Genomic DNA, 27,855 nt, shown 5'->3' on the forward strand with positions numbered 1-27,855 from the left:
CAAACAAAAGTCGAGGACCAGATGGTTTCAGAGGTGAATTCTATAAATCATTTAGAGAAGAGCTAGCTCCCATTCTTCTCAAACTCTTCAAAAAACTGCAGAGGAAGGAACACTACCAAACTCATTCTATGAGGCCACCATCACCCTGATACCAAAATCAGACAAAGATACTACAAAAAAAGAAAATTACAGACCAATATCACTGATGAATATAGATGCAAAAATGCTCAAGAAAATACTAGCAAACAGAATCCAACAATGCATTAAAAGCATTATATACCATGATCAAGTGGGATTTCTCCCAGGGATGCAAGGATTCTTCAATATACGCAAATCAATGTGATATACCATATTAACAAATTGAAGAAGAAAAACCATATGATCATCTCAACAGATGCAGAAAAAGCTTTTGACAAAATTCAACACCCATTTATGATAAAAACTCTCCAGAAAGTGGGCAAAGAGGGAACCTACCTCAACATAATAAAGGCCATATATGACAAACCAACAGCAAACATCATTCTCAATGGTGAAAAACGGAAAGCATTTCCTCAAAGATCAGGAACAAGACAAGGATGTCCACTCTCACCCCTGTTATTCAACATAGTTTTGGAAGTCCTAGCCCCAGCAATCAGAGAAGAAAAAGAAATAAAAGGAATACAAATTGGAAAAGAAGAAGTAAAACTGTCACTGTTTGCAGATGACATACTATACATAGAGAATCCTAAAGATGCCACCAGAAAACTACTAGAGCTAATCAGTGAACTTGGTAAAGTTGAAGGATACAAAATCAATGCACAGAAATTGCATTCCTATACACGAATGATGAAAAATCTGAAAGAGAGGAAACACTCCCACTTACCATTGCAACAAAAATAATAAAATACCTAGGAATAAACCTACCTAGGGAGACAAAAGACCTGTATACAGAAAACTATAAGACACTGATGAAAGAAATTAAAGATGATACAAACGGATGGAGAGATATACCATGTTCTTGGATTGGAAGAATCAATATTGTGAAAATGACTATACTACCCAAAACAATCTACAGATTCAATGTAATCCCTATCAAACTATCACTGGCATTTTTCACAGAACTAGAACAAAAAGGTTCACAATTTGTATGGAAACACAAAAGACCCTGAATAGCCAAAGCAATCTTGAGAAAGAAAAATGGAGCTGGAGGAATCAGGCTCCCAGACTTCAGACTATACTACTACAAAGCTACAGTCATCAAAACAATACGGTACTGGCACAAAAACAGAAATATAGATCAACAGAAGAGGACAGAAAGCCCAGCGTTAAACCCACGCACCTATGGTCCACTAATCTATGACAAAGGAGGCAAGGATATGCAATGGAGAAAAGACAGTCTCTTCAATAAGTCGTGCTGGGAAAACTGGACAGCTACATGTAAAAGAATGAAATTAGAACACTCCCTAACACCATACACAAAAATAAACTCAAAATGGATTAAAGACCTAAATGTAAGATCAGACACTATAAAATTCTTAGAGGAAAACATAGGAAGAACACTCTTTGACATAAACCACAGCAAGATCTTTTTGATCCACCTCCTAGAGTAATGGAAAGAAAAACAAAAATAAACAAATGGGACCTAATGAAACTTAAAAGCTTTTGCAAAGCAAAGGAAACTACAAACAAGACAAAAAGACAACCCTCAGAATGGGAGAAAATATTTGCAAACAAATCAATGGACAAAGGATTAATCTCCAAAATATATAAACAGCTCGTGCAGCTCAATATTTTAAAAAATGAATAACCTAATCCAAAAATGGGTGGAAGACCTAAATAGACATTTCTCCAAAGAAGACATACAGATGGCCAAGAAGTACATGAAAAGCTGCTCAACATCACTAATTATTAGAGAAATGCAATCAAAACTACAATGAGGTATCACCTCACACCAGTTAGAATGGGCATCATCAGAAAATCTACAAACAACAAATGCTGGAGAGGGTGTGGAGAAAAGGGAACCCTCCTGCACTCTTGGTGGGAATGTAAATGGAAACAGCCACTATGGAGAACAGTATGGAGGTTCCTTAACAAACTAAAAATAGAGTTACCATATGACTGAGCAATCCCACTACTGGGCATATACCCAGAGAAAACCATAATTCAAAAAGACACATGCATCCCAATGTTCACTGCAGCACTATTTACAATAGCCAGGTCATGGAAGCAACCTAAATGCCCATTGACTGATGAATGGATAAAGAAGATGTGGTACATATATACAGTGGAATATTACTCAGACATAAAAAGGAATGAAATTGGGTCATTTGTAGAGATGTGGATGAATCTAGACTGTCATACAGAGTGAAGTAAGTCAGAAAGAGAAAAACAAATATCGTATATTAATGCATATATGTGGAACCTAGAAAAATGGTATAGATGAACCGGTTTGCAGGGCACTAATTGAGACACAGATGTAGAGAGCAAACATATGGACACCAAGGGGGGAAAGCGGTGGGGGGTAGGGGTGGTGGTGTGATGAACTGGGAGATTGGAATTGACATATATACACTAATATATATATATATAATGGATAACTAATAAGAACCTGCTGTATAAAAAAATAAATAAAATTCAAAAATTCAAAAAAGAAACAAAAAAGAAAAACAGAAAAAAATAAAACCACTTACAGGCATCTCAAGCACATAACACCATGGTAAACGCTTTAAGAATTTATGAAACAATTTCCAGAAAACCTAGGCTCTATGAGTGCCTCTTGTATAGTATTTACAGAATCAAACTAAGGCAACAGTCCCTATGTTATCTCTTACAAGTACATTACTGCTCAGTAATCCTTTCCCAACATTCAGTCTTACCAAAAGATGACAGCTGATATCCTAGAGTGAGAAGAGGGATTAGAATAGTCATTCTTGCTGAACAGTCCAAAAATATATGTAAAATGTTTACCTCAGTGATCTTCCCAATTCTTAGTTAAAACAAAAGCTGTACCTTTGGCACAAATTATATCATAGGTGAAATAGTATAAACTGTTTGACATTTTTTCTCATTCTCTCTCAATTTCTACCTTTTCCTTTCCTTTGGCTGCCATACATGGAAAGCACAGTGTCCAATGTCCAGCCTCTGTAGCCAGAATGAAGCAGAGAGTTCAAGGATCAGGCATTCAAGTCAGGCAGGATAAAGAGCCAATATGAAAATCTAAGGTCCTAATAAAAAAAATTAAACACATATGAAAACCTGCATCAACCCAATTAACCGTAATGTCCTGTCTTAAACTACAGGAAAGAAACATGTCGTTCCCTACAAACCGCTACAGCACTTACTATACTATATGGTGACAAGCTGAGAAATGTCTGCCTTCTGATGGCAAATTCCTCAAAAGGAAGGACTTACTTTGTCCATTCTGTTTCCCTCGATGTTCACAGTGCTGAATGTAGCAGGAACCCAATAAATGCTCATTAATCAAATCAAGGAGTCACTATTTTTTTTTTAAAGTTACAAAATGGATGCAATTAATTACAGAACTGTCTTAACTACCTGTTAGGATTGTAGCAGATATATAAAGTTTGCCCTTCTGTTATTCCATGTAGAGCGACATTTATAACATCAGACCTTCAATTAAAAGTCATTTAAGTTGCTTTATTACAGCTACAAATAAACTTTATTTGATGTAATGTAATAAAACATTTTCAAATTTAACAACATTTATCTGACCAGAAATAATCATTTAAATTATGAATATAATTATTTACAGTTACTTTAGCAAATCTGTGGTTCAGGAATTTGTACAAGCTTTGTTGGAAAGGACAGTGCCCACCTCCCCTTTCAGAAAGGCAGACCCTTCCCCGTGTGTTGTAAGAAGCAATGTCAGTGAAAGTTGGAAGAAATCCACCATCCACGTTGGACTTCCACATTATCCTGTGAGAGAACAGCTATATATATTATAGGAAAATAATATTCTCTTTCAGTTCTCTTTTGTCAAATGAAGGTTGGCATTCATTTTGTCCCCTTAGAGGTACTCTTCTCTGATCTACTGTCTTTCTGTCTCCCTAGCTCATACATATTACACAGAACCATTTTAAAAATATACACTATCTACAAAGGGATCTTTTCTGTTTCCTGACCTGCCCTGAATGTCTACCACTTTGGGGAGAGGGAGAGGAGAAGAACAGAATTGCCCAGGCGCACATTTGATTTAAGATACAGAGAACACAAAAACCAATCCTCCAGAAGGAACAGAATGGTACTCTGGAGGGCTCCTAACACTGGCCCAGGTGACCTCCGATGCACACAGTTTAATAAAACGCTGCTCAGTGAGAATTAACATGTGGATGTTCTATCTCCAGAAGCGTCACAGTCTTCCATGGAAACCCCATTATCCCCATACTTCCTCCCCCAATCCTCCCAGTTAGGGACCAGCCTGTGGGCCCACTGCACCCAGGTGTAAACGACAGTCACAAGTTCTGTGCCAACAATCATGTTACTATATGGTGTGGTGAGGTAGCCCCCGCTCTTCATCCAGGGAAAACTCCCCACAGGAGGAATTGCCCTCACCTCTCAGGATCCCCCAGAAGAAGAGCAAGTGCGAGAAAAAGCTTTATCCAGGTTTCACTATTCTCTCCATCCTGAGATGTTCCTGAGTTAACACCATAATGAGAGAAGTGAGTTAACAAAGAAAGTACACTGGTGGGGACGTCACAGGGACCCTGCAAAAAAGCCAAACTGTTTGACAGAAGCTGAACAGACAGTGCTCTGGGAGATCATTTGTGGTAGCTGATGACGGGGTTCTGTTTTCTAACGTGGACATGCAACGTATTCATCACTATGCTTACCGCAGTTTGCTGGGGAAAACACCCTTCTGTCCCACAACAAAATACATCTGTCTCAAAAACAAAAACCAAAACAAAAATACATCTGTCTCATACATGATTCCTGAATATTCACCACAAGGCCTAGACTCAGAAGCATGGGAAGCGTGCATGGGAACTTTCTTCACTTGCACGGACTTGGACAGAAGCAAAGCACCAGAAACTGTTTCCTTTCTGGAACTCAGTTCTGTGCGTGTGCTTACTGCTGAGCTGATTGGGCTGTTTTCATCTGCACACCATAGCAGTGATCCACAGGAAAAAAAGGAGAGGTCACCATCCCCCTCATAATATACTTTGAACAGCAGGTATACTTTGCTGGTCACATTTTAGCCATCCCAAGAAAGGACAGAAGCCTCATTCCATTCCGAAGTCTCAGCAAATGATTTCGTTCTGTTTCCACCTCTGTCTTGCCTTGTTTATTTCATCTCCATTATTCTGCTTTTGATCATGAATCATGACTTTTTTTTCTACAGTAGTCAGAGTTTTGTCTATAAAGAGAAAGAGAGAGAGAGAGAGAGAGAGAGAAAAAGGAGGCAAGAAAATGATTTAGCAGAACTGTAAATGTGAGTTTTCATTTTGTGGTGGGTGGATTTAATTTTTACTGCATTCAGTAATTTGAATTATTTGTGGTTTCTAAGGGGTTATGAGCATCTAAGGGGAAAGAAAAAGTGCTATGGCTCTTTTCATACATTTCATAGCTTCTATAAGTTGCCAGGGCCTTGATATATTTGCAAATCAGCTCCAGATAACCCTTTAGAAATTCACTTTTAAAATATAGCTTTAGCCCAAAATGGCTCTACTCTCAATAATCCTTGCAAAATACTGCTGCACTTGCCATACTTGAAAATAATAATGTTGGCTACAGTGCGAGTATTCTCCCCGTCAAACCTAGGAGGGTGCACTATAGCAAACCCTGTGTGCAGAGACTGGGAAACCCCACCTCCCTGACTTCCTTCCTCCTAGATTCACAGAAGTGCCATGAGTCATGGAGAAGTTTTGGCCAACAGCTGAGGAAGTCTCTTTCTCCGTAGTGTAGAGCCACAGTCCCTCTAGATACACACTCTCCTACCTCTGTACGATCACAGGACTCAACTTACCGAACTATATCCATGTGCATGAGAGCCAGGTCTTAGAGGGTCCAGGGCCTCTGCCTTCCCATCCCATTGAAAGTGCCCCTCTCACTTGGCTGTCAAGACTTGTCGGATGGGTTTCCCTGGTGACAGGATCAGTTTCTCCATAAGACACCATCTCTCGCTTTGTGCCTTACCCCATGTGATGGTGCCTGAGGAGAAGCACCGCGCTTCAGCTTGGTCCCGTGGCTCCAGGCTGCTGGGTATGTAGGCGCAGGCACTGGAAAAAGGCTGTGTCCCCAGTGGGGCTCCACACTTATTCTTAGCCTGGGGCCTCTGCCTCTTGTCCCATAGAGGAGACTCCACTTCCTCTGCAGCTCGCAACGGCTCGTGAACTTTACTGAATCTCTCCTGGCTCCAGCACCATCTCTGAAGTCCCCCTTTCCTCACCACCCACCTGCTAGTCAACTTCCAAATGTCCAGACATCCTTGGCCTCTTTTCTAGTCTCAATGCGACCCTCCTCGTGCAGGCCCTCCTGACAGGAGACCTCACTTTTACATTGGTCTCCAACCCATTTCCTTTCTCCTGCTGTGAACCCCTATTTACACTGCATACCTTGTCTCACTCCAGTTCAAAAACCTTCCTCTCTCCCCACACCCACTTTGCCTACCTGCCCTCCAAGCTGACCCCAATTTACTCAGTTTCCAGGTCCTGCTGAAGACATACCCCAGGTTCTTTATGTACCTCCATCCATTTCTGTGTCCCTCTGTCCATACTGTCCCCTCTGCTTTGAGTAGTCCCAAACCCACCTCCACCCCTGCCATCCCTTAATCCTGCTCTTTATTTAAGACCCACCCCAAATATCACCTCCTTCATGATTTCCACCATGGATATTTTCTTTCTAAGACATGCCCCCGAGGCTTATTTTTCTCGTAGGTATGTTTGTACTGCTTCATTTTATTTTGTGCTATGTGTATTTACTGTCTACTAAGAAAACAAACAAACACAAATATTAGAAAAAGCAAGAGAGGTCAATTGCCTGCATTTCCTACTTTAAAGAGGCTGCGAAGTTAAAATGTAGGCAACTACAAAGCATGATGCGAACAAGCTATTATTAGTACTAACTGATGATTTAATAAAAATAAAGAGCTGAATTCCAGCTAGTTAATGATGAGGAAAATACCACTCTGGGGAAAGAAAATCTATGAAACAGCCAAATTTTTGTTTGTTTCTGTCTTTAAGACAACATCCCACCACAGATAACCAGGTGCTTGATGCTTCTTCCTAATTTCCACTGGGACCCGTTTCATCCTTTTTTTAAAAAATCACTGGTTTCTGTAAAGAAAAGGTAGAAGCACCCTGAACTCCAAAGCTTCAGTACAAACCAGGGAGCAGCATATTGACAGAATTCATGGCAGGAACTCAAGGTTATTCCACAAGAACTGCAATTGACAGGGATTATAAGAGGCTCATTGACGAAAAGAAGGGAGAAGGGAAGGCAGAGTTACTTCAAAACAATTTCATGAAATTCTTTTATATGGAAGTATTTTAGAAACTGCTATTCAATATTGTTCACAGTAATGGTGTCAAAGAACAAAAGTCATCTAAATGTGACACTTAAAAGCCATTTATGGTGATTCAAAGCAAATCCATAAATAAAGCCATCAAATTAAAAAAAAAAATCCCTGCTTCTATCACATTATCACATTTGGTTTTATATTACCAGTATTTGAATACTGGTGAAAAGGTGACAAAGACTGTAATTTAGACTAGTGAATTACAATTACCAGTGAAGTATTTATAGCCTTTTCCCTCTATTCACTCCCTACCCAAGGAAGACTCCTGAGTGCCTGCCAGACTCCTGAGCCTCTCATTATGTTGATCAAGAAAATGGGGAAATATTTGGAAGTAGCAATACACAATCCAGTAGACTGTTTTTACAGGAAAAGAGGAAAACTATTATATAGGAGAAAAAATAGAGCCAAGAAGGTGGAATTAGGGACAAAAGTAAAAGAGACTAGAACCCAAGCAGCCAGAGGGGAAGAAAAGAGCTAGAGAGATTGGAGGGAGCAGCCCGGAGTCTCTAGGTTGGCCAAGAAGTGTGAGCGCTAGAGAGATAGGGTGGGGGGACAAAGGGTTCTAAGGTTTGCTGTGAGCTATGGACTGGATGCCACATTATTCTTCCAGAGACTCCAGTAGAGTTAGGATTGCTTGGGGTTATCCAACTGGTGTTTACCTGAATGCAGCTGTGCAGAGCATGGACCATGGTGGGAGTTCTGGTTACTAGTCTTTTACCAGCCACCACCACATCTACAGCCACCCAGCCCACTGGACTGTGAGCTTCCAGAGGCAAGGACTGTCACTTATTCATCCTTATATCCCAGACATTCCTGGCGCCACGCCTTGTACACAAGAAGCCCTCAAATGTTTCTGGAGAAAACAAGCCAACGAAGAGATGCCTTACTTCCAGCCTCTAGCTTCTAATTCATTCCACATGATGCCACTAAATCAGTCTCCATGGCTTTGGTGATTCCATTTTCCTACTTGCAGAGATTCAGTTGACGGCTTCCTTCTGCCCACACTATGGTTTCTCAACCTTAGCACTATGGACGTTTGGGGCTGGGTGATTCTTTGCTCTGGGGGCTGCCTGTGTAAGCCAGGATGTTTAGGAACGTCCTCAGCCTCTACCCACCAGATGCCAGGAGGTCTTCCCCTCCCCCAGTTGTGACAACCCAAATGTCTCCAGACATTGTCAAATGTCCCCTGGGGGCAAAATCACCCCAGGTTGAGAACCACTTATCTACACTAAAAATCCCAAATTTCTGGGGCTGGAATGGAAGATCCTTCATAATTTAATTTATTCGACCTTTCCGTTATGATCCCTAAATCTCCCCTACAACAATGCTTAGCTTTGGGCAGCCTGTCCTTTGCGTAAGGTCCCACACTGACGCCTCTATAGCAAATGTCTCCTTCATGTGGAATGCCATCTCTAGTCTCCTTTAGTTATAAATGCTTTAACGTTCATAGATGTACTCGAGCCCATATCCTTCCGGAAGTCTTCTCTGATCAGTTAGGGAAATCACTGAGTTACTTTCCTCTCTTTTGAATCCTATAGCTTTTCCTGTCTCCACCTTTCCTGTGTTCTCAACACAAAAAGCGTGAATGAGCACGTGTGTGTTTATGTACAGTCTGTACAATAGAAATACATGCACTAAGGCAGGAAAGACATCGTGTGTTTTCTGTATCCTCCTCAATGCCTGGCACAGTTATAAACAAGAATTTAAAAAGGAGTCCTCCCACCTTGGAACTGAAAAGAAAGCAGCCTGGTATAGAATTTTTTAAATAGCAGCTATTCCAACTCTCTAATTAGAAACTTCCTAGACTTAATAAATAGTTAGGCCATTCATCCCAAATGATTTTAACATTCCATAATTATAAATAAGATCAATAATTATAAATTCGAACGGAGAGATGTAATGAGGACACAGTCATTTTCTGAGGCCAGGGGAGAGCAAACTATGACCCGTGGGCCAAACCCAGCTGGCTACTTGTTTTTGTGAATAAAGTTTTATTGGTACACCACCATACTCATTTGGTTACTTGTGTCTGGGACTGCTTGCTCACTACAAAGCCAGAAATAAGTAGCTTCAGTGGAGACCGTATGGCTAGCAAAGCCTAAAATATTTACCATCTGGCCCTTCACAGTAAAAGTTTGCTGAGCCCTGTCTTAGATTGACAGGAAGGTAATACCCAAGACTCCGCATTAGCTAAAGACACAGAGGCAAATATCCTTGGATGTTATGTTGGCTGATTTACTTTCATAAAAGTCATAGTATTGTGGAAGTTAAAAGTACATTTAAACACAGACGTCCTGTGCTCAGATTCAGCTCCACATGGATGGCTGAAAAAATTATTTGACCTCCCCAACAGAACGGAGATGAAGGAACCCACGTCTCATAAAGTCATAAGGATTAAGTGACATAATTCACATGGAGTGCTCAGCGTAATACGTGAGAGTGAATCATCAATATATGTGGGTGACTATTATTTCAAACTGGAAAGCCTGTTTGTGTGACATTTGAAAATTAGCGTTTTGTAAACTATCTGAATTATGTGTGAATTATTAGCTTAAATAATCAATAAAACTATTCTCAAGTTCTCTGACTGTATAGGAAGAAAACTAACAGAGTGGTGTTTCCTAGTTCAGGATTTCAACGGTTCTCTCCTAGTTTCTATACTGGCTACTTAACTGGACGCCCTGCCACCAGTCTTTCCATTTTATCCGCCCTTCCCACTGCTGCCAGGGAGACTCTCTTCAAACGCATCTTTCAGCATGTTACTCCTGGGAACTGAAACCAACATGCTTTCCAGCTCCTGTGCTAAACAACTCTGGGGCCAGGCAAAATCACCCAGTACTTGTTCCAGGAAATAGTTGTTTCCAAAAGATAAGACTGTGGACCAACTAAACAAGCTTACTCGTCAATAGTAAGACTATTAGACTTACTGATAGTTTGCTCATGAATACTGGCATCGAGGTGCCTGGATGGGAGGGGAGTTTGGGGTGAGAATGGATACATGCGTATGTATGGCTGAGTCCCTTTGCTGTGCACCCAAAACTATCACAGCATTATTAATCGGCTATACTCCAATATAAAATTAAAAGTTAAAAAAAAAAAAAGGCCCTCACTTAGTTACACCCACCAATCCAAAGCTATCATGTCATAATCCCTGCCCAGTCCTTACTAGTTCCCTACCTTAACATGACCCAGCCCAAGCTCTAAAACTCTATCAATATCCTTTGCTTATTCCCTCCATCTGAGAAGCTATCAAGTCTCTGTCAAGGAGGTGTCCTCCTAAGCTACAGTAAGTCTAATAAACTTAACTTACTTCTATTAACAAGTTTTTTCTAAATGTCTTCTTAGAGAGCTGATGGCTAAAATCCCCAGCTCAAAACAGTCAATAGCTCTTCACCCCTACACACTCAAGTCATTTGACAAGTAGTGCTGCGTAATAGCTAAGAGCACATGCATTGGAGTGATTCATACCATACCCGCCACTTAGGGGCTATGTGATCTGAGGTAAGTTACTTTACGTTCCTGAGCCTCAGTTATTCTTCTGAAAATTGGGGATGCCAGAGCACCTACTTTACAGGTAGAACGATATACACCATGACAGCATGTAGTAGGTGTTCAATAATTGTTAGAAATTATTACTTTTATTATCTAGTACAGTGTCAGGCATTGTACTAGATTCTGCAAACAGAAATTTGACTAAGATGTAGCTCCTTCCCTGAAGGAATTTAGAATCTGGTCCTGGTGAACGAACACTAGTGGTCAATTCAGTAAGAATCTTATAGGCCTGGAAAGATCCCTGGGGATATAGGTTGCTCACTGCATATATTCTGAAACCTAAGATTGTATTCTTTCTTAAAAAAAAAACTCTAATTTTTTACTGCGAACAATTTCATATGTACCAAAGAGTGTATATAATAGAAGTAAAAATAAATACCTGTGAAGCTATTTCACAGCTCAAGAATTAGCATATCTGTAGTCTTACAACTTTGAGTTCCTAGGACAGGAAATGATGATCTCTGATTTCCCTTATCCATATTAAGGAGATGTTTCTGCCTCCTTCATCCTGGTGATGAGTTAGAGAACAAGCTGAGTCCCTTGAGGTTTTCAGAGTCATTTGGGATATATCCTAGAGTCTACTGTAATCCATGAGGGCACTTTGGGACCCTGTTCCCCTGAGACAGAGAGCACAGAGGTCTCCCTGGCCATCTTGATCACAAATAAGGCTAGTATATGGAGAGTATATAGAGGCAAGAGACAGGCTAGTATATGGAGAGTATATAGAGGCAAGACTCACATGATGTGGGATCTAGACCCAGTGGTAACGCTCATCACTGTGGGATATCTCACTTGCCAGGACTCAGTTACCTCTTCTGTCAAATGGAGGGATTGGGCAAGATGACTGAGGAGGTCCCTCTAAGCTACCACCATCCATGGTTCTCTGGTCTATTCCAGAGAACCATGTTCAGTGAAGAGGGATAACTCATCTCTCACATCCAACACTGATCTAATCTCTCTCTCACCAGCACCTTCTATTTCCTCAATCCAGTTTCTTCCCCTCAGCTTTCAAACATGAAGATGTCTCCTCTACCTCAAATTTAAAACAAGGTCTTCACTGGACCTGCCAACTTTGCTATATTGTCTCCTTCCTGCTTTACAGTGCCAAATTCAGTCATATGTGTGTTACATGTAAAACCCATTTCCTTATCACCACTGGCCCTTTGTGGTCCTTTTTTGGATCCCAATGCCCACTGTGATTGCTTCTTGGAAAGCTACTAGTGCTTCCCAGACAAATTCAGCAACTCTCTATCAATTCCCAACTCCTAAAGATGGGTAGTACTTTCTAAAAGCTCTGTAGTTTTCAAGACTTTGCTCCATCCTGGCATCTCCCCACACGAACCATTCCATACTGCCCCAGACTACTCAGGCCCTTCTCCCACCCTCCTCGTGCAGGCCCTCCTGACAGGAGACCTCTCTTTTACATTGGTGTCCTACCCACTTCCCTTCTCCTATTGTGAACCCCTATTTATACAGCATACCTTGTCTCACTCCAGCTCAAAAACCTTCAGCTCTCCCCATACCCACTTTGCCTACCTGCCCTCCAAGCTGACCCCAATCTACCCAGCTTCCAGGTCCTGCTGAAGACACACCCCAGATTCTTTATGCACCTCCATCCATTTTTGTGTCCCTCTGTTCATGCTGTCCCCTCTGCTTTGAGCAGCCCCAAACCCACCTCCACCCCTGCCATCCCTTAATCCTACTCTCTATTCGAGACCCACCCCAAATATCACCTCCTTCGTGATTTCCACCAGTGAAGGACGAAGTCATCAAAACAGTTTTACTGGATCTAAGAGTAATAGCAACTAAAATGATAATGTTACAAGAATCAGAGCTATAAGGACCTAAATAACATCCAATTTATGGAGAAAGGATAAAAAAACATCACCTTCCTTGTCAGTACTGACATCAATTGCAATTCATCAGCGAATCAGTCTCTTCTTCCAATCCAACTAAAAACCTATCTTTGGCTTTTGGAATTCTATTGGGTGGAAGACTGGAGTCTACAGTATTCTAAATGCAAATCTGATACGCTTAGTAGAAAATTAGCTTGCTACTGATTCTGGAAGCTTTCTACGATGTGCTTCCAAAAGGAGTCCCATATAAGGGTTGGGGGGATAGAAGGAAAACAGTGATAAATGACCTTACAGCACAAGCTCAGGTCTCTCAGGCCTCTCGGCAAGCTTCAGGGCCTCATGCATGCCTGCAGCCGAGAGCTTCCGGTTAATATTCCGGTACTGGCACTGGAGCAGGCTGCGGTAGGTGGTCCTCAGGTCCCGGTTGAAGAAGGCATATATAAAGGGGTTAATGAGAGAGTTTGCATAGCCCAGCCACAGAAATGTCCTCTCCACCCACAGCGGGATGCAACTGCACGCGGTGCCACAGATGAAGGGTCTGGCCGTCGAGAGGAGGAAAAACGGCAGCCAGCACACACTGAAGGCCCCGACGATGATCCCCAAGGTGGTGGCTGCTTTCTGTTCCCTCTTAAAGATGGACATGTTTTTCCGTTCATGTTTGAGGAGTCTCGAAAGGTTTGCACACTCCTCCACCTCCTTCTGGAGCTTCACCATGCCGTTCAGGGAGACGACGCTGTCGGGCTCCTCGGGGCGTGGGAAGCCGGGGAACTTGTGTTTGGCGGCGCTCTTCCTGGCGGCCTTGTAAATCTGGTAGTACATGAAAAGCATGACGGACATGGGGATATAAAATGCCACTGCGGTGGAGTAGATCGTGTAGCCAAAATCCTGGCTGATCAAGCACACCTTGTCATCATTTACATTCTGAGCCCAGCCGAAGAGTGGTGGTAAAGTGATGGAGGCGGACAGAAGCCAGACAGAGAGGATCATCTTGGCCATGCACTTCCCGTTCTGTCTCACGGGGTACGTCAGCGGCCTCGTGATCCCAAGGTACCTGGGAGAGAAATGGAAAGAGAACACGTGACTGCCGTGATCACAGCAGATCAACTGGGGAGTACCACCAGCCAGGGACTAGGCTGTGTACCTAGTAGCTCTCTTCTTCACACAGCCCTTCCAGGTAGGCATCATTATTCCCATTTCATAGAAAGGTAAACTAAGACTCTGAGAGGTTACCTATTTTTTTCCAGGTCACACAGTCAGCCAAAGGCACTGCCAGCATGTCCATGCTCTTTTCATACCTTGTAGCTTCTCACAGACTGTGTAGTCAATGAACTATAGATTCAACATATGCCTCCCCCCGCACCATGATCACTGCCACTGAAATCAGCCAGGAACAAAATGTCAGGCCTGATGGGATGTTGTGATGCATCCTCGTGAGTTAGCCAAGCTCTACCACACTCGGATATTACACACCCACTGATCTCCTCTGTTGTCTTAATCCAGGCCAGCTCTGAATTCATTTTCAGTTCCCCTTTGCACTGAAATGAAAGCACTTCTTTAAGATCAGAGAGAGCTGTGAGATATTTAGGAAATCCTAGGGTTTTGGAATGAAAAGTAGCAAGTGATCATTTTTTTATCCCCAGAAAATTCTCACGCCAGAGTTATGTCCGAGGAACAATCTATAAAACGAAAGCAGCCTGCCTCGTCTCTCCAGTTCTAAGGAGGATCACAAGGAAGGGCATAATTCTGAAAAATATTAGGCAAATTCTGTGCTTAGTTCTATATAGAGAATAGATATTTCTCTGTCTCTGTTATCAAGGATTTATAACGCAAAAGAGACTCAGCAAACAGAGAAAACACAGTTGGCAAGATGTTCTGTCAAATGCTTGGTATTTTTCCGCTTTCCAAATTTGTTTTCTCCTCTGTATTTAATAGTCTTAGCTTCTATTTGAGAGAGGATTCAAAGAGCACGTGAGAAGCTAAGATAGGTAAAAGCTGGCCATTTTGTTGGTTTTCTACTTCATTTATGTACATAAAAGATACACTCGTGAAACATGAAAAGTTATTTTATGAAAGTAGGTCACTTGGTGGTTTGGAATTTTAAAAATAATTATTTTTGTGATAGAAATAGCCTCACGTTATGTTTGAATTATTTCACAAAAGTCACAAATCATGCTTTCACAATGAAAATTAGCATCAATGCAACACTTACAAGGCAAAATTGAAATACAGTAAAAAATGAATAAGCCAGATTTGCTTATACAGTGAGAATATTCATTCCATCCTTCAACAAATATCAATAGAGTTCCTTCTATATGCCAGATGCCGTTTTAAATGTTGGGAATATGGCAGTGAACAAAAGAAACAAAAATCGTGAATGCAGGCACATGGGGAGATCATGCAAGGGGTGAATGGAAGGACTGAGCCTCGTGGTAATGTTGAAGGGACTTCTGATCCCTCCTCCCAAGGATGCAGGGGTTAGTGGTACCAGTTCTTCATTTCACCTCTGCCTTCCCTTGTCCTTGATAAAGCTGACTCACAAGCACTATCTCTAGGTTTTTCAGCTGTAACTAGGATTATGTTTTGGTTCCTGGATAGAATGAAGGACGAGAAAGAGGGAGGTTCTCCTGAGAACTCAAGAATAAGAGCTGAAAAGGAAGGGAAAAGAGAAAAGGAAGTGAGAAGGAGGGAGCAAGGGAAGAAGAGGGGAAATATAGAGAGAAGGGAAGTGTGAAGTAGCCTCGACCTTACGTAGAATTGCCAAATTATCTGAGTTTAAGCTATGGGGAAAAAAAATTTAAGAAAAAAAAAAAGGTAGATGAGGAAAGCCCTGAAGAAAGGTGTTAGAACTGACTGCACGCTCACAATCAAGTTCATCCCTGCCCTGAGGCTGAATGCAGAGTTTCCACCAAAAAAAAAAAATCTCCCCTTCTTTGCTTTGGTTCAGGAGCTCTCTCCAAGTTTTTCCTGCTGGAACTCCTTTGCAAACCTCTCTTTTTGGACCTAATCCTTGCTCTCTATCAACTCCTGTGAATGGAGCCTTTGGGCTCCTTCCCAGATTCCCCAGGCAGCCTTTGCCAGGGCTTGGACTTTGATTATTTTCTCCCTTTGCCTGTAGCCACAGGCATAAACTGCTTGTTCCCAAGCCTGGACCTGGCTTCCAGGATATTGTACCAACCCAGGTTGGAGGTCCAATGACAGTGATTAGTTCATATAGTTTCCCAGGTGGCCACCAGATGGCACTGTCAGACCATCTTACATCTACTTACTGGGGGGTTGGGATGGTAGGTAGGTAGAGCAATACTGTAGGTGTTTGTTGGAAGGAGGGAGAAGGAGGATTACTCATGACAAGAAAATAAATTATATTGTATTTGGGGGGGGTCATACAAAAAATTAGCAAGCCTGGAACTCACAACCTGGCAAACTCCGATTCTTGAGGAAGTCAGTTCCGTTTTCCCTTCCATCCTTCACATTTTCATTACTTAAACAGGGATTTATATCTTCAGGCTTACTTAAATCTAGCCTCTCTCCTGCTCACATAAGTAATATCAAATCTACAAAGATTAATCCTGAGAGATTAATTAATTGAGTATCAAATGACATCTCAGAGTATTAAATAATCTCCTAAGAACGACATACTTATTCATCCTAATATATTTAGTCTGACTTACATTACATTTCAGTGATGAGGACTCAGTCCTTCCTGGATATGCAAATTATATTCCATAAACTTCCCTATTTTAGGCTCCATTCTCTAACGGCCTCAAGTAATGTCTTACAGTAAAGGGAATTATATTTTCTTTTTTAGTCTCCTGGATACCACCTGGGACTTTTAAAGGCTAAAATCAACCAAAAGATGATCAGAAAAAAAATATGAGTGCTCGTTAAAGTGTCTGGAAATAAAACAAATAAAAGTCAACAACTTTCTAAAAAAGGATTAACAATCATAAAATATCATGGAAGAAAATAATTTCATTCACAGCAACAATCAAAAAATTAAAATATCTAGAAAAATCTTTTTAAATGACCAAGGCCTATACGAAGAAAACATAAAATGATACCGAGAGACCTAAGGGAATGCCTGAATCCATGAGAAAAAAAAATTTTTAATAAGAATATCTAGTATTACAAAAGTGCCAATTTTCCCTTAATTAATATAAAAATATATAACTCTAGCTGAAAATCTTAGCATTTCTTTTGTTAGTCCGACCTAATGATTTTTAAGCTCATCAAGTAAATAAGCAAAAATAGACAAAATCTGAAAAAGATGAAAAATGAAGGGATGCTTATAAAAAAAAGTACAAAGCCACAGAAATAAAAATTCAATAATAATTATTCAGAAATAGATCAATAGAACAAAATAGATCCCAGAAGTATATTCAAATATATAAGGGAATTTAATATCAGAAAGCAAGTCATTTTAAATCAGAGTAAAAGATTAGATATTCATGAAGTCTGACAACTGGCTAGCAATTGGGGTAAAAATAAATCTGAATTATCTTTCTCCTTATTCAAAAATAAATCCCAGATGGATCAAAGATGATCATGTAAAAAAATTAAACCCTAAGACTACTATGAGGAAATACAGGTATTTCTGCAATCCGGCCAAAGATCATTGCTAACCATGATACAGAAGCTTGAAACTATCAAATGATGCATCGATAAATTTTTGACAAAAATTTTATTAAATAAATAAATAAATGACATTTAGTTTAATTTAAAAATCACTACATACAGAATTAAGTCAAATGACAAACTTGCAGTCCAAATAACAATATCTCAACATTCACAGATCTCTTACAAGTCAGTAAGAAAAAGACAACCATCTCAACAAAAATAGTGAAGCAATTAAACAAAAAAATAAGAATATCCAATAAGCACTCGGAAATATGTACAACTTCATTAATAATTAAAGATATACAAATTTTAAAATAAGGACAAGTGCTCTATCATTTTGCTGACAGGAGTTTCAACTGAAGTAACAGTTTTGGAGGGCAGTTTGGTAATTAATATACATTAACATTTGCCTTTTGGCTCAGTCAGGTTTCTAGGAATTTGTCCTGGGAATACAATTGTACAGGTGCAAAATGATGAACGTGCAAGGAAGGATGTTAACTAAACATATAATAGAGGAGAAAAGAGATGCAATCTAAATATCTATCAGCAGATTATAGTGTGTGCGTGTATATATCATGTAACCATTAAAAATTATGATGTATATATCTATTTACTGATATGAAAACAACCCAACCAAAAGTAGATAGAAAACAATGACTAGCCCTAAAGGACAAGTAACAGAGTATCATATATTCTATTAATCTGTTTATGTAAAACTAGGTGTTTGTATGAGTGTGTGTGCATGTATATATACTGAGATGTCTCGGAAAATATCCACCAAAATATTAATAGCAATTTTATCTGAGTTGTAGAGATTTGATTAGTTTACAATTTTTTCTCTTTGCTTTTTTATGCATAATTTTTTAACTGCATATAATTTTTAAAAAGCCATTTTAATTCTAAGAACAAAATGAAAGGTTTAAGAGAATTCTTAAGTCCTAAGTCACGTAAGTGATTTTGGCAACACAGATGATCTGGTGCATAAAATCTGTAAGTAGCTGATAATTAAATCTTAGATAGTTTTATTCGATTAGCTTTTCAAAAGTGTTCTATTACATTCACAAGTTCACACAAAGAAAACAGAACTCACTGGCATTTAAAATCCCATAATTACTACATAAAGTAATATTGGTATTCAGGGAAGTGTTTGTCCAAATTACAAATTCATTCTCCCCAATCTTGGATAGTATAAGTATAAACCTGACCTTTCGGGGCGGGGTGGGGGGAAGCAACCTAGATTGATTCTAAATATTCCCTAATATGCATGGTTAACATTTGTCACACTAGCATTTTATGCTCACTGTTAATTAGAAAGTGCTGTGCTTATAAAGCCTTCAGAATTTTACTTTAAAATGCATACAAATGTGAAAGTACAGTAAATCTCAGAGACAAAGGCACCGAAGTATTATATAATTGAAAAATGTATGCAGCTCACATTAGGGGTTCCATTATAGTGGGGGTTTAGAGAAAAAGAGGATTAGGGAGTTAAAATACACGTGGAGAGGGATTGGAAAGCAGATTAACTCGCTGCCTGTCTTCTATCCTAACTGTATAGAAATTATAGATAATGGTTCTTTAATTAAATGGCTTCTCCTGAGTTTTGTTGCTATAGAATAATACTTTATAGGGTAAAGGAAACTGGGTAGAATTACTCTGTAATACAGTGTTTGGGGAATGTTAGGCTTAAAAAAGGTTTGCACACTTAGAATCTTCCATGAGACCTCCTCCCTTACAGTAGGTGAAATTCACTGCAAGCTCCAGCCTACATCAGTGGTTCCCGAAATTATCAGATTATCAGACTCACCAAGAATCTTCTGAAACGTACAGACTCTGGGGCCACCATCCACAGATTCTCTTTCGAGGTCTGGAGACTCAGGGTTCTGTATTTAGGACTGATGATTCTGGTTCTTTACCCCATGCACTTTTAGGGTAACTTTCCTTCATTCAATTACAAAGACTTTACACTTACTGTATGAAGGACTTTACTTTTACTTTTCATATTTCATCTTAATGGTGTGCTTCCAGTTTGGCCTAACAAAATTGTCACAAATCATATTTCCAATATCTCAGTTATGAGTTCTATCTTTCAGAACTGTGCTAAATGCAAATGAGGTAAGTATGGTTTTTGTCTTCATCAAGTTGTAGATTTGTTTAAATGTGTAATACACAGTAGGGTTTCATAAACCTTTCTGACAATAAGAAATAAGAATATTTTTACAACAAGAAATACATTTCCCACAGTTGCAATATACGTATTTATGTATACAAATAAGAAATTGATATACATATGGGTGTACATCTATGAAGGTATATAGATACAGATGCATATATTTATACATATGAAACTGAAACAAAGTTTCATATGTATAAATATATACCATACTTACCATGACAACTTGCAATTCACTCTCTTCTACTGCATGCTATTCTACTTCAGATTTTATAAATGCTGGTCTTAATGCACTAATTTGATTTCATGACCCAATAATGGAGCATGACCCAAAGTTTGAAAATTACTGGGCTTCAATAAACACATGGAAAGGTATTAAACATCATGAGTCATGAGGGAAATGCAAATTAAAAACACGCTGAGATAATACCAACATACATCAGACTGGTTAAAATTTTAAATAATGATGATGGTGACAATAATAGTAAGAATAATAAATTATAGTGCCAAGTGTTTTGTGAAGATACGTAGCAACTGTAATTGTCATGCACTGCTGGTGGGAGTGTAACCTGATGTAACTTTGGGAAACCATTTCTTAACACCTACTAAAGCTGAAAGAAAAAAAACCCAATACATATATTTTTTTTTCTGTGACCCAGCAATTCTTCTACGTATACAACGAACATTCATCAGAATACATGTATAAGAATGTTCAAAGCAGTGCTAAGGGTAATAACCCCAAATAAAACCAACCCATTCTACAAGAATAAAATAAGTACAATTCTGCAACGGTTGAATGGGTACATAAATTGTGGTACGTTTACACAGCAAATTCTATAAAATAACGAGAATGAACCAACTACTGCATCAACATGGATGACTCTCACAAACATAACACTGAGCTAAAGAAGCCAAAGCCAAAAGAGAACACAATGTCCCAAAAGAGGCAAAACTAACCTATGGTGATAGAAGCCAGAAGAGTCGTTGCCTTGAGGGGAGGGGGCATGTTCTGGAAATGTTCTATTTCTTTATCTGGGTGTGTACATAGGTATGTTCACTTTGTAGAAGTTAAGTGAGCTGTGCAGTTAGGACTTGTGTAGTGTTCAGAATATATATAAATAAAGTTAATTTTTAAAATAAAAAACACCATGGACTTAACATATGCCATTGAACTGGATGTTGACCTGTTCTCTAAAACTTTTTATTTTTATTGGCGTGTAGCTGATTTACAATGTTGTGTTAGTTTCAGTTGCACAGTAAAGTGAATCAGTTATGCATACACATATATCCACTCTTTTTTAGATTATTTTTCCATATAGGTCATTACAGAGTATTGAGTAGAGTTCCCCGTGCTATACAGTAGGTCCTTATAAGTTATGTATTTCATCACCCGGATACCAAAACCAGACAAAGATAGCACAAAAAAAGAAAATTACAGGTCAATATCACTGATGAACATTGAAGCAAAAATCCTCAACAAAGTGCTAGCAAACGGAACCCAACAACACATTGAAAGGATCATACAGCATGATCAAGTGGCATAAAACTATTTTCAAAATGGGGTTCCACTATACTTTTAAACCATTTTCATCAGTGTGTCCAAGCTGTAATTATAGTTAAAACCAGTAAACAATCTAAAATCCCTATTCTGACCTCAGTATTGAGGAAGAGAAGTGGGCAGAGGAGCGGGGACAAAAAAGTAACAAAATTCAACAAAATTTGGAAAGCATAACAAAAGCTTCCTCTTTGAAAAAGTAAATTATGAAACAAGAAATGAGCTTTTCCCTTTAGGGAGAGAATCAGAATTAATTAAAATAAAGCAAATCGCTTTTAAAATATTCATATATTGTTGCTACCTAATTAATTACCACAATTTAGTGACTTGACACCAATCCTGTAGGTGTCCTCACAGTTCTGTAGGTCAAAAGTCTGGACACAGCACAACTGAGTTCTCTACTCATGGTCTCACCAGGCTGAAATCAAGGTGTTGGCCAGGGCTGAGGTGTCACATGAGGCTCAGAGTACTCTTCCAAGCACATGTGTTTGCTGGCAGAATTCATTTTCCTGTAGCTACAGAACTCACAGAGGTTACCACCTTCAAGCATCGGCTGCAGTTCTCAACCTCTCTGATCTTTAGACCCTCTTTGAAAAGCACTCACCTGATTAGATCAGGCCCATTGACATTCAAGGGGAAGGAAGTATACAGAGCATGCACACTCGGGAAGGGGAATCTCGGGGCCATCTTAGAACTCTGCCTACCACAGACACTTGGTCATAAGAGAAGCTAAGGAGACAGAAAATATCCCACCAAGGGAGCTCAGCAAAGACCTATTTGCTACCTACTCAAATTGAGACAAGCCTTCCAGTGAGACTAATGTTGTCTGCACTCTATCATAAGGCAATGGTTTTTCTGCTGAATTTTTCTGTCATTTAATGCAAAAACATAAGGGTCCTCTTACTGTACACTTGGTTTTTTAGTCACCTATTACATAAAACTCTTTATGTCTATTAAAAACTACGAAAGCAGTGTTTTTAGGTAATTACAGAAAGTCATGAAAATGAACAATATAGGAGATCACTAGTGACCCCTACATTATGCCTGGTGTTAATCACTGCAGTTGTATCTGAACTTACAACAGACCCTGAATTTTCCCACCACAGAATTTTTCCACTCAGAGAAACAGAGAAGTGGCAAGGCAAAGAATGAGCCCCAAACTTACCAACAACAATAAAACAAAGGAATGGGGCTTCCCTGGTGGCGCAGTGGTTGAGAGTCCGCCTACCGATGCAGGGGACAGCGGTTCGTGTCCCGGTCCGGGAAGATCCCACATGCCGTGGAGCGGCTGGGCCCGCGGGCCATGGCCGCTGAGCCTGCGCTTCCGGATCCTCTGCTCCGCAACGGGAGAGGCCACAACAGTGAGAGGCCCGTGTACCACAAAAAAAAAACAAAAACAAAAACGAAGGAATGGCATAAAACTTAGCTAAAAAGTTCAAAGATTACAGGAAGGGAAATATATATATATGGTTTTTTTTTCTGTTGTATGATTGTACTAAGGGGCTTCTAATCCCACGTCACCCCCAGGAGCAGTACTGAAGAAAGAGGGTAGGTGAATAAAATCCTTAAAATTCGGACTAGTACCCTCTTATTTGGAAAGAAGCAAACTGAGGTGGTAAGAAGCCAGCCTGAAAAAATGTAATGAAAAACCATCGTGAACAGAAGCCCCAACATACCATTTCAGCAAAGGTAAGAAGGGCCACCAGAATTTGCTCTCTTTTAGGACACTGGGCTGAACCGGGATACACCAAGGTCCACAAGGGGTAACCCTCAGCTCAGTGGAAAGTACTCCGGTACAGGACATTGAATGAGAATTCAGAAAAAAGAACAGCCCTCCATTAAAGGCTACAGTCAGCTGCAGTGAAGTCTACTCCCTTCCCTTCCTCCAGCACTGCACCTTCAGGCTATGGAGAAGTAGATACAATAAACGCTAGTCTAAAGAATAAAATTAACCGATATCAAATAGGGCTGAATATCAAGAAGAAGTCAACCACACTATGTCAGAACAAACATTAAGCTTTATATAACCCATGAATGAGCAAGATGGGGAAAAATGATACAGTAACTATACCAACATGCTACAAAAATAACCCTGGTGGAAGAAGCAACTGAATATGCATAAGACTGTTGAAGAACAAAGTTCAAAAAGAAAACACAACCCTCAGAAGAGAAGCAGTTTTCCTACAAACACTTTTCACTGTGAAGGAGCTTAACAAGTATATGTTATCACTACAGTAGACGCTCAAAGATGAGGTGTTAAAACAACAGAACAAGACACAAAAAGGGACTGTAGGGACTTCCCTGGTGGCGCAGTGGTTAAAAATCCGCCTGCTAATGCAGGAGTCACAGGTTTGAGCCCTGGTCCTGGTCCGGGAAGATCCCACAGGCCGTGGAGCAACGAAGCCTGTGAGCCACAATTACTGAAGCCCATGCGCCTAGAGCCTGTTGTCCGCAGCAAGAGAAGCCATCACAGTGAGAGGCCCGCACACCGCAGCGAAGAGTAGCCTCTGCTCTCTGCAACTAGAGAAAACCCGCTTGCGGTGACAAAGAGCCAACGCAGCCAAACATAAATAAATAAAATAAATTTTTTAAAAAAGGGGACTATAGAGTTAAGGAAATAAACTGAGGCCAAAACACCACCAGTGCAGATTTAATAGATAAATTAGAAGCAGCATGGAATAGAACAGACACACCTGAAAAGCAAATCAATGGCATGAAGTAAAGGCTTGAGGTAATAACAATCAATAAAACACAGAGGGAAAAATGCATTCAAGCAATTAAAAAGAAGATAACAGTCATACAAAGAGAATGCAACGTAAACATCACTGGTGTTCCCAAAGAAACGAAAGAACCCAACAAACATAAACAACAAAATTGAAAACAGAGGTGCAGAGGTAAACAGAGGTACAATACATAAAAAGGATATTTTCCTTAATGAAAGAGCTGAATGTTATGATCCAAGGGACACATAACATAGTGGGGGGAAAAAAGACAGAATTATTATCAACGAGATCTATCCAGGTAAAGTCACTGAACTTCAGAACGTGGAAAGACGTACGCAGACATCTGAAATGAAAAAAGAAATCGAGGAATATGAAAGGGTGGAAAAAAATCAAGCTGGTTCTCAACAGCATCAATCCGTAACGGGACAAACTTTAAAAAAGTCTAAAAAGCTGTGAGTGTACAATAACATTATACCTGCTATTTAAGGTTATGAAATCAACAAGGAGACTTTCTCAAACATGAAAGAATTTGGGGGGATATAGTGCCCTTTATGGGTTTATCCCTTTTGGGGGTGGGGGGAAACCAAAATTCATCCAACCAAAAGATGAATCAAATTGAAGAATTTAGAACCATGATTCTAAACCAAGGTTATCACTGAACCTGTTTAAATGTAGAAACTAACACCTATGGGAATGATATTAGAAAAACAGAATGTAAATTTCACAAAGTAAAAACAATATAAACCACAAGAATCAGGAGCTGAGGGAAACAGCGTAGGATACAGCATTAGAATTCTAACCATGTCAACTTTCACAGTGGGGAACAATTGATACTGTCTAAAATTTTAATATATAGTTTATGTAAATCCAATTTCTCACCGGTTTTCATATTTTCCCCATGACCTTCATACAATCTTTTAGGAACTACTAGCTCTAAAATTAATAGCTCTTACTCGAAGTTCTTCCTTCTTTTTCATTTTTCTTCTTTTAAATTCAAGTAAACTCAGTTTCAATATTTCATGAAAATAACATGTATAGTGTGATCTCATTCTTATAAGATTTTATCTATCAACTTTCTATCTACCTGCCTGTAGAGTCAGCCAACCAGACAGCCAGCCATCCTTCTAAGTGCACATAAGAACAAAGAGACAACTAAAATGATGCTAACCAAATGTTATCGTGGGTTTTTTTCTCTGCACAGGGAGTTTGGATGATTTGTGGTTTTATTTGTATTTTTTACAATTGCTTGAAATTTTTATAATGAGCACATTTAATTTTCACAAAAATTAAATTATTTCTCTAAAATATAGCAAGCCCTTTTTAAAAATAATGATTTCAACCAATCCTTTAACTCACCTGCCAGTTGGTTCCTTACAAATCTCTCCATGAACTCGGCAAGTTTGGAATTAACTGTTAATTTAACCGTATTCAATCCCTCAGAAAATTTTGCAAATTATCTGTGCTCTCTGAATTCTCACTAACTTCTTGGATTGCAAAGTAAATTGGGAGAGAAAGCCACTTCTAAGCATCCTAACAATATAATCTCCTAATGAGATGCGGTGGACTAAAGATGGCTGTGTATTCTTTGTCCCCTCTCTCTCTGAGAGGTAAACTCTTCCCCTCTCCTTTATTCTAAACTCACCTTGTGACTTATCTTTACCAAGAGTGGGGCAAGTGATACTGTGTAACTTCTGAGGCTGAGCCTTAAGAGCTCTGCAGCTTCCACCTTCACTGCTTGGAAAACTCCCCCTTAGGAGTCCACCATGCTGTGAGGAAGCCCAAGCTAACCCTGTTAAGAAAGACAGTGCCACGTGGGGAAGTACTGGGGAGTGAGACATAAATGAAGCCTTCTTGGACCTTTCAGTCCAGCCTAGATACCAGCTGAGTGCAGCCAAGTGAGTAATCCCACATGATGCCTTTTGGAGTCAACAAACCACCCACATGCACTCTGCCCAAGTTCCTGACCCAGGAAATTAGGAGCAATAATAAATAAAGTTACAGTGTGGTTTATGAGGCAACAGTAGATAATTGAGACAGCGGTAACAATGCCTTATTCTCCTAACTAGCACATGACCTTAGAAATTGGATTCGCTGTCAAGTCCTTCACCACACCACTAGGAATGAGTCTGTCCAACCCTACTGTTTTAACTTGACACCTGCATCCTCTAAAAAGTGAGCCACAAACACTAGTGTTTGAAGCAACTCTAAAATCCATTCCATGCCTACACTGGGACTTTGACTCCATCTTGACTGATTAATTTATTCATTCCAAGACTATTATCTGCAGTACACCAGGTACTGCTTTAAGGACTGGGGAGATACAGCAGTGAATGAAACAGACAAAAATCTATGAAGCTGACAAACTGGTGTGGGGCGGAGAGAAAACTCATAAATAAATAAGTAAAAGCATATAGTAGGGTCAGATAATTATGAGTGCAATGGAGGAAAATAAGGCAGGGGAGGGGACTAGGGAGTTCAGGGTGGGGTTGGGGGCAAGCTGCAACACAGATTTGCATTGTGATCACAACCTCGAAGCCCTTTCACCTCTACCTGCCAGGCTAGGTGTCTGGACCTCAGCTTTTCCTTGAAATTCGAGATTGGCATGTCCCTTTGGGTTGAAGATCCCCGTTATCTCAAGCAGGAGATTCCTACACAAGTTTTATTCAACAGAATCTAAACCTTCCCCATGCAAGGACGTATTTAAAGAACACTGACTGTGGGCCTGTGCTTTCTTCCCTCCTCTAAGGCCCAGCTTCTAAATTATTTCTCTTCCTCTCTCTCTAACTTTCCAAGTCTACAGGTTTATTCTGTTCCACCTACAGGTATAAATGTATGGGTGGGTGCATGTGTTTCTACTGTGTGTCTATATTATATTCCATTCAATCCTCCATAGTTCTCATTCCTTTTCACCCCAGTTTTATGGAACACCTTGTCTATCTCAGCTGCTTTTATTTCCTACCCACCCACTTCCTTCTGATTCTCCCAATAATCTGGTTTCCACCCCCATCACTCAAAAGCATTTTACTATAAAAGGTTACCTCCCTTTTAGTCAATTCTAATTGTTTTTTTCTCATTTCTAACTTTTTTTGTTGTTGTTGTTTTGGTTTTTTTTTTTGTGGTACGCAGGCCTCTCACTGCTGTGGCCTCTCCCGCTGCGGAGCACAGGCTCCAGACGCACAGGCTCCGGACGCACAGGCTCAGCGGCCATGGCTCACGGGCCCAGCTGCTCCGCGGCATGTAGGATCCTCCCAGACCAGGGCACGAACCCATGTCCCCTGCATCGGCAGGCGGACTCTCAACCACTGCGCCACCAGGGAAGCCCTCTCATTTCTGATAAGGCTCGACTTCTGTCCTCCCTGAAGTGTGACTGCAGACTGCCCAGACTTTCTCAAAATGCTCTCCACCCTCAACTTCTGTGGCACTGCCTTGCCCCCTTCCTTATCTTAGGCTGCATGGACAGGTACCATCTCTGGAGTGGCTAAATGATAGTTAACCTCGAGAGACAATGAAAACAATCTAAACCTTACACTGGGCAGATCTGGTTTGAATTCTAGCTCTGTCCCTTTAACTAGCTAAAGTATTCTGAAAAAGATCCTCAACGTTCCTGAGCTTTCTCTGCCTCATACACAAAGCAACAGGAAAAGAATATCTATCTTGTGATTCACTATGATGATTACATGAGAACATGTATGTAACTAAAGCTTTTGCCCCACTCTCTACCTAACAGCCACTCAAAATATATAGCTGACTTCCTTTCCTCCGAACCCCCTTTTAAAGAAAGGAATGGGCAAATAAAACTGTAACCTGAGTCGATCCGATAAGAGAGTAAGAGGGCTGTAATACAAAGCATCTGAGAAAGGAAGTAAGACTAG

At 40.1% G+C, this 27,855-nt stretch overlaps 1 protein-coding gene across 9 annotated transcripts in view; it reads right to left on the reverse strand.

The window, feature by feature from the left end:
- HTR7 (5-hydroxytryptamine receptor 7) overlaps window positions 1-27,855 on the reverse strand; it is a 104,027-nt gene that overhangs the window by 10,242 nt on the left and 65,930 nt on the right. The window contains exons 2-4 of one of the 9 annotated variants that reach the window (XM_032608628.1): window positions 13,214-13,972; window positions 5,963-6,078; window positions 3,631-5,353 (exon numbers count right to left, since the gene is read on the reverse strand). In XM_032608628.1, the coding sequence (XP_032464519.1) occupies window positions 5,967-6,078; window positions 13,214-13,972 (871 nt within the window). In that variant the 3' untranslated portion in view covers window positions 3,631-5,353; window positions 5,963-5,966. Of the gene's footprint in view, window positions 1-2,983; window positions 3,204-3,630; window positions 6,079-12,953; window positions 13,973-27,855 lie in introns of those variants that run through there. The other 8 variants (XR_004346234.1, XM_032608630.1, XM_032608633.1 and 5 more) reach the window with 8 other exon arrangements.

This window comes from Phocoena sinus, chromosome 16 (genome assembly GCF_008692025.1).
Source record: "Phocoena sinus isolate mPhoSin1 chromosome 16, mPhoSin1.pri, whole genome shotgun sequence".
NCBI classification, from domain to species: domain Eukaryota; kingdom Metazoa; phylum Chordata; class Mammalia; order Artiodactyla; family Phocoenidae; genus Phocoena; species Phocoena sinus.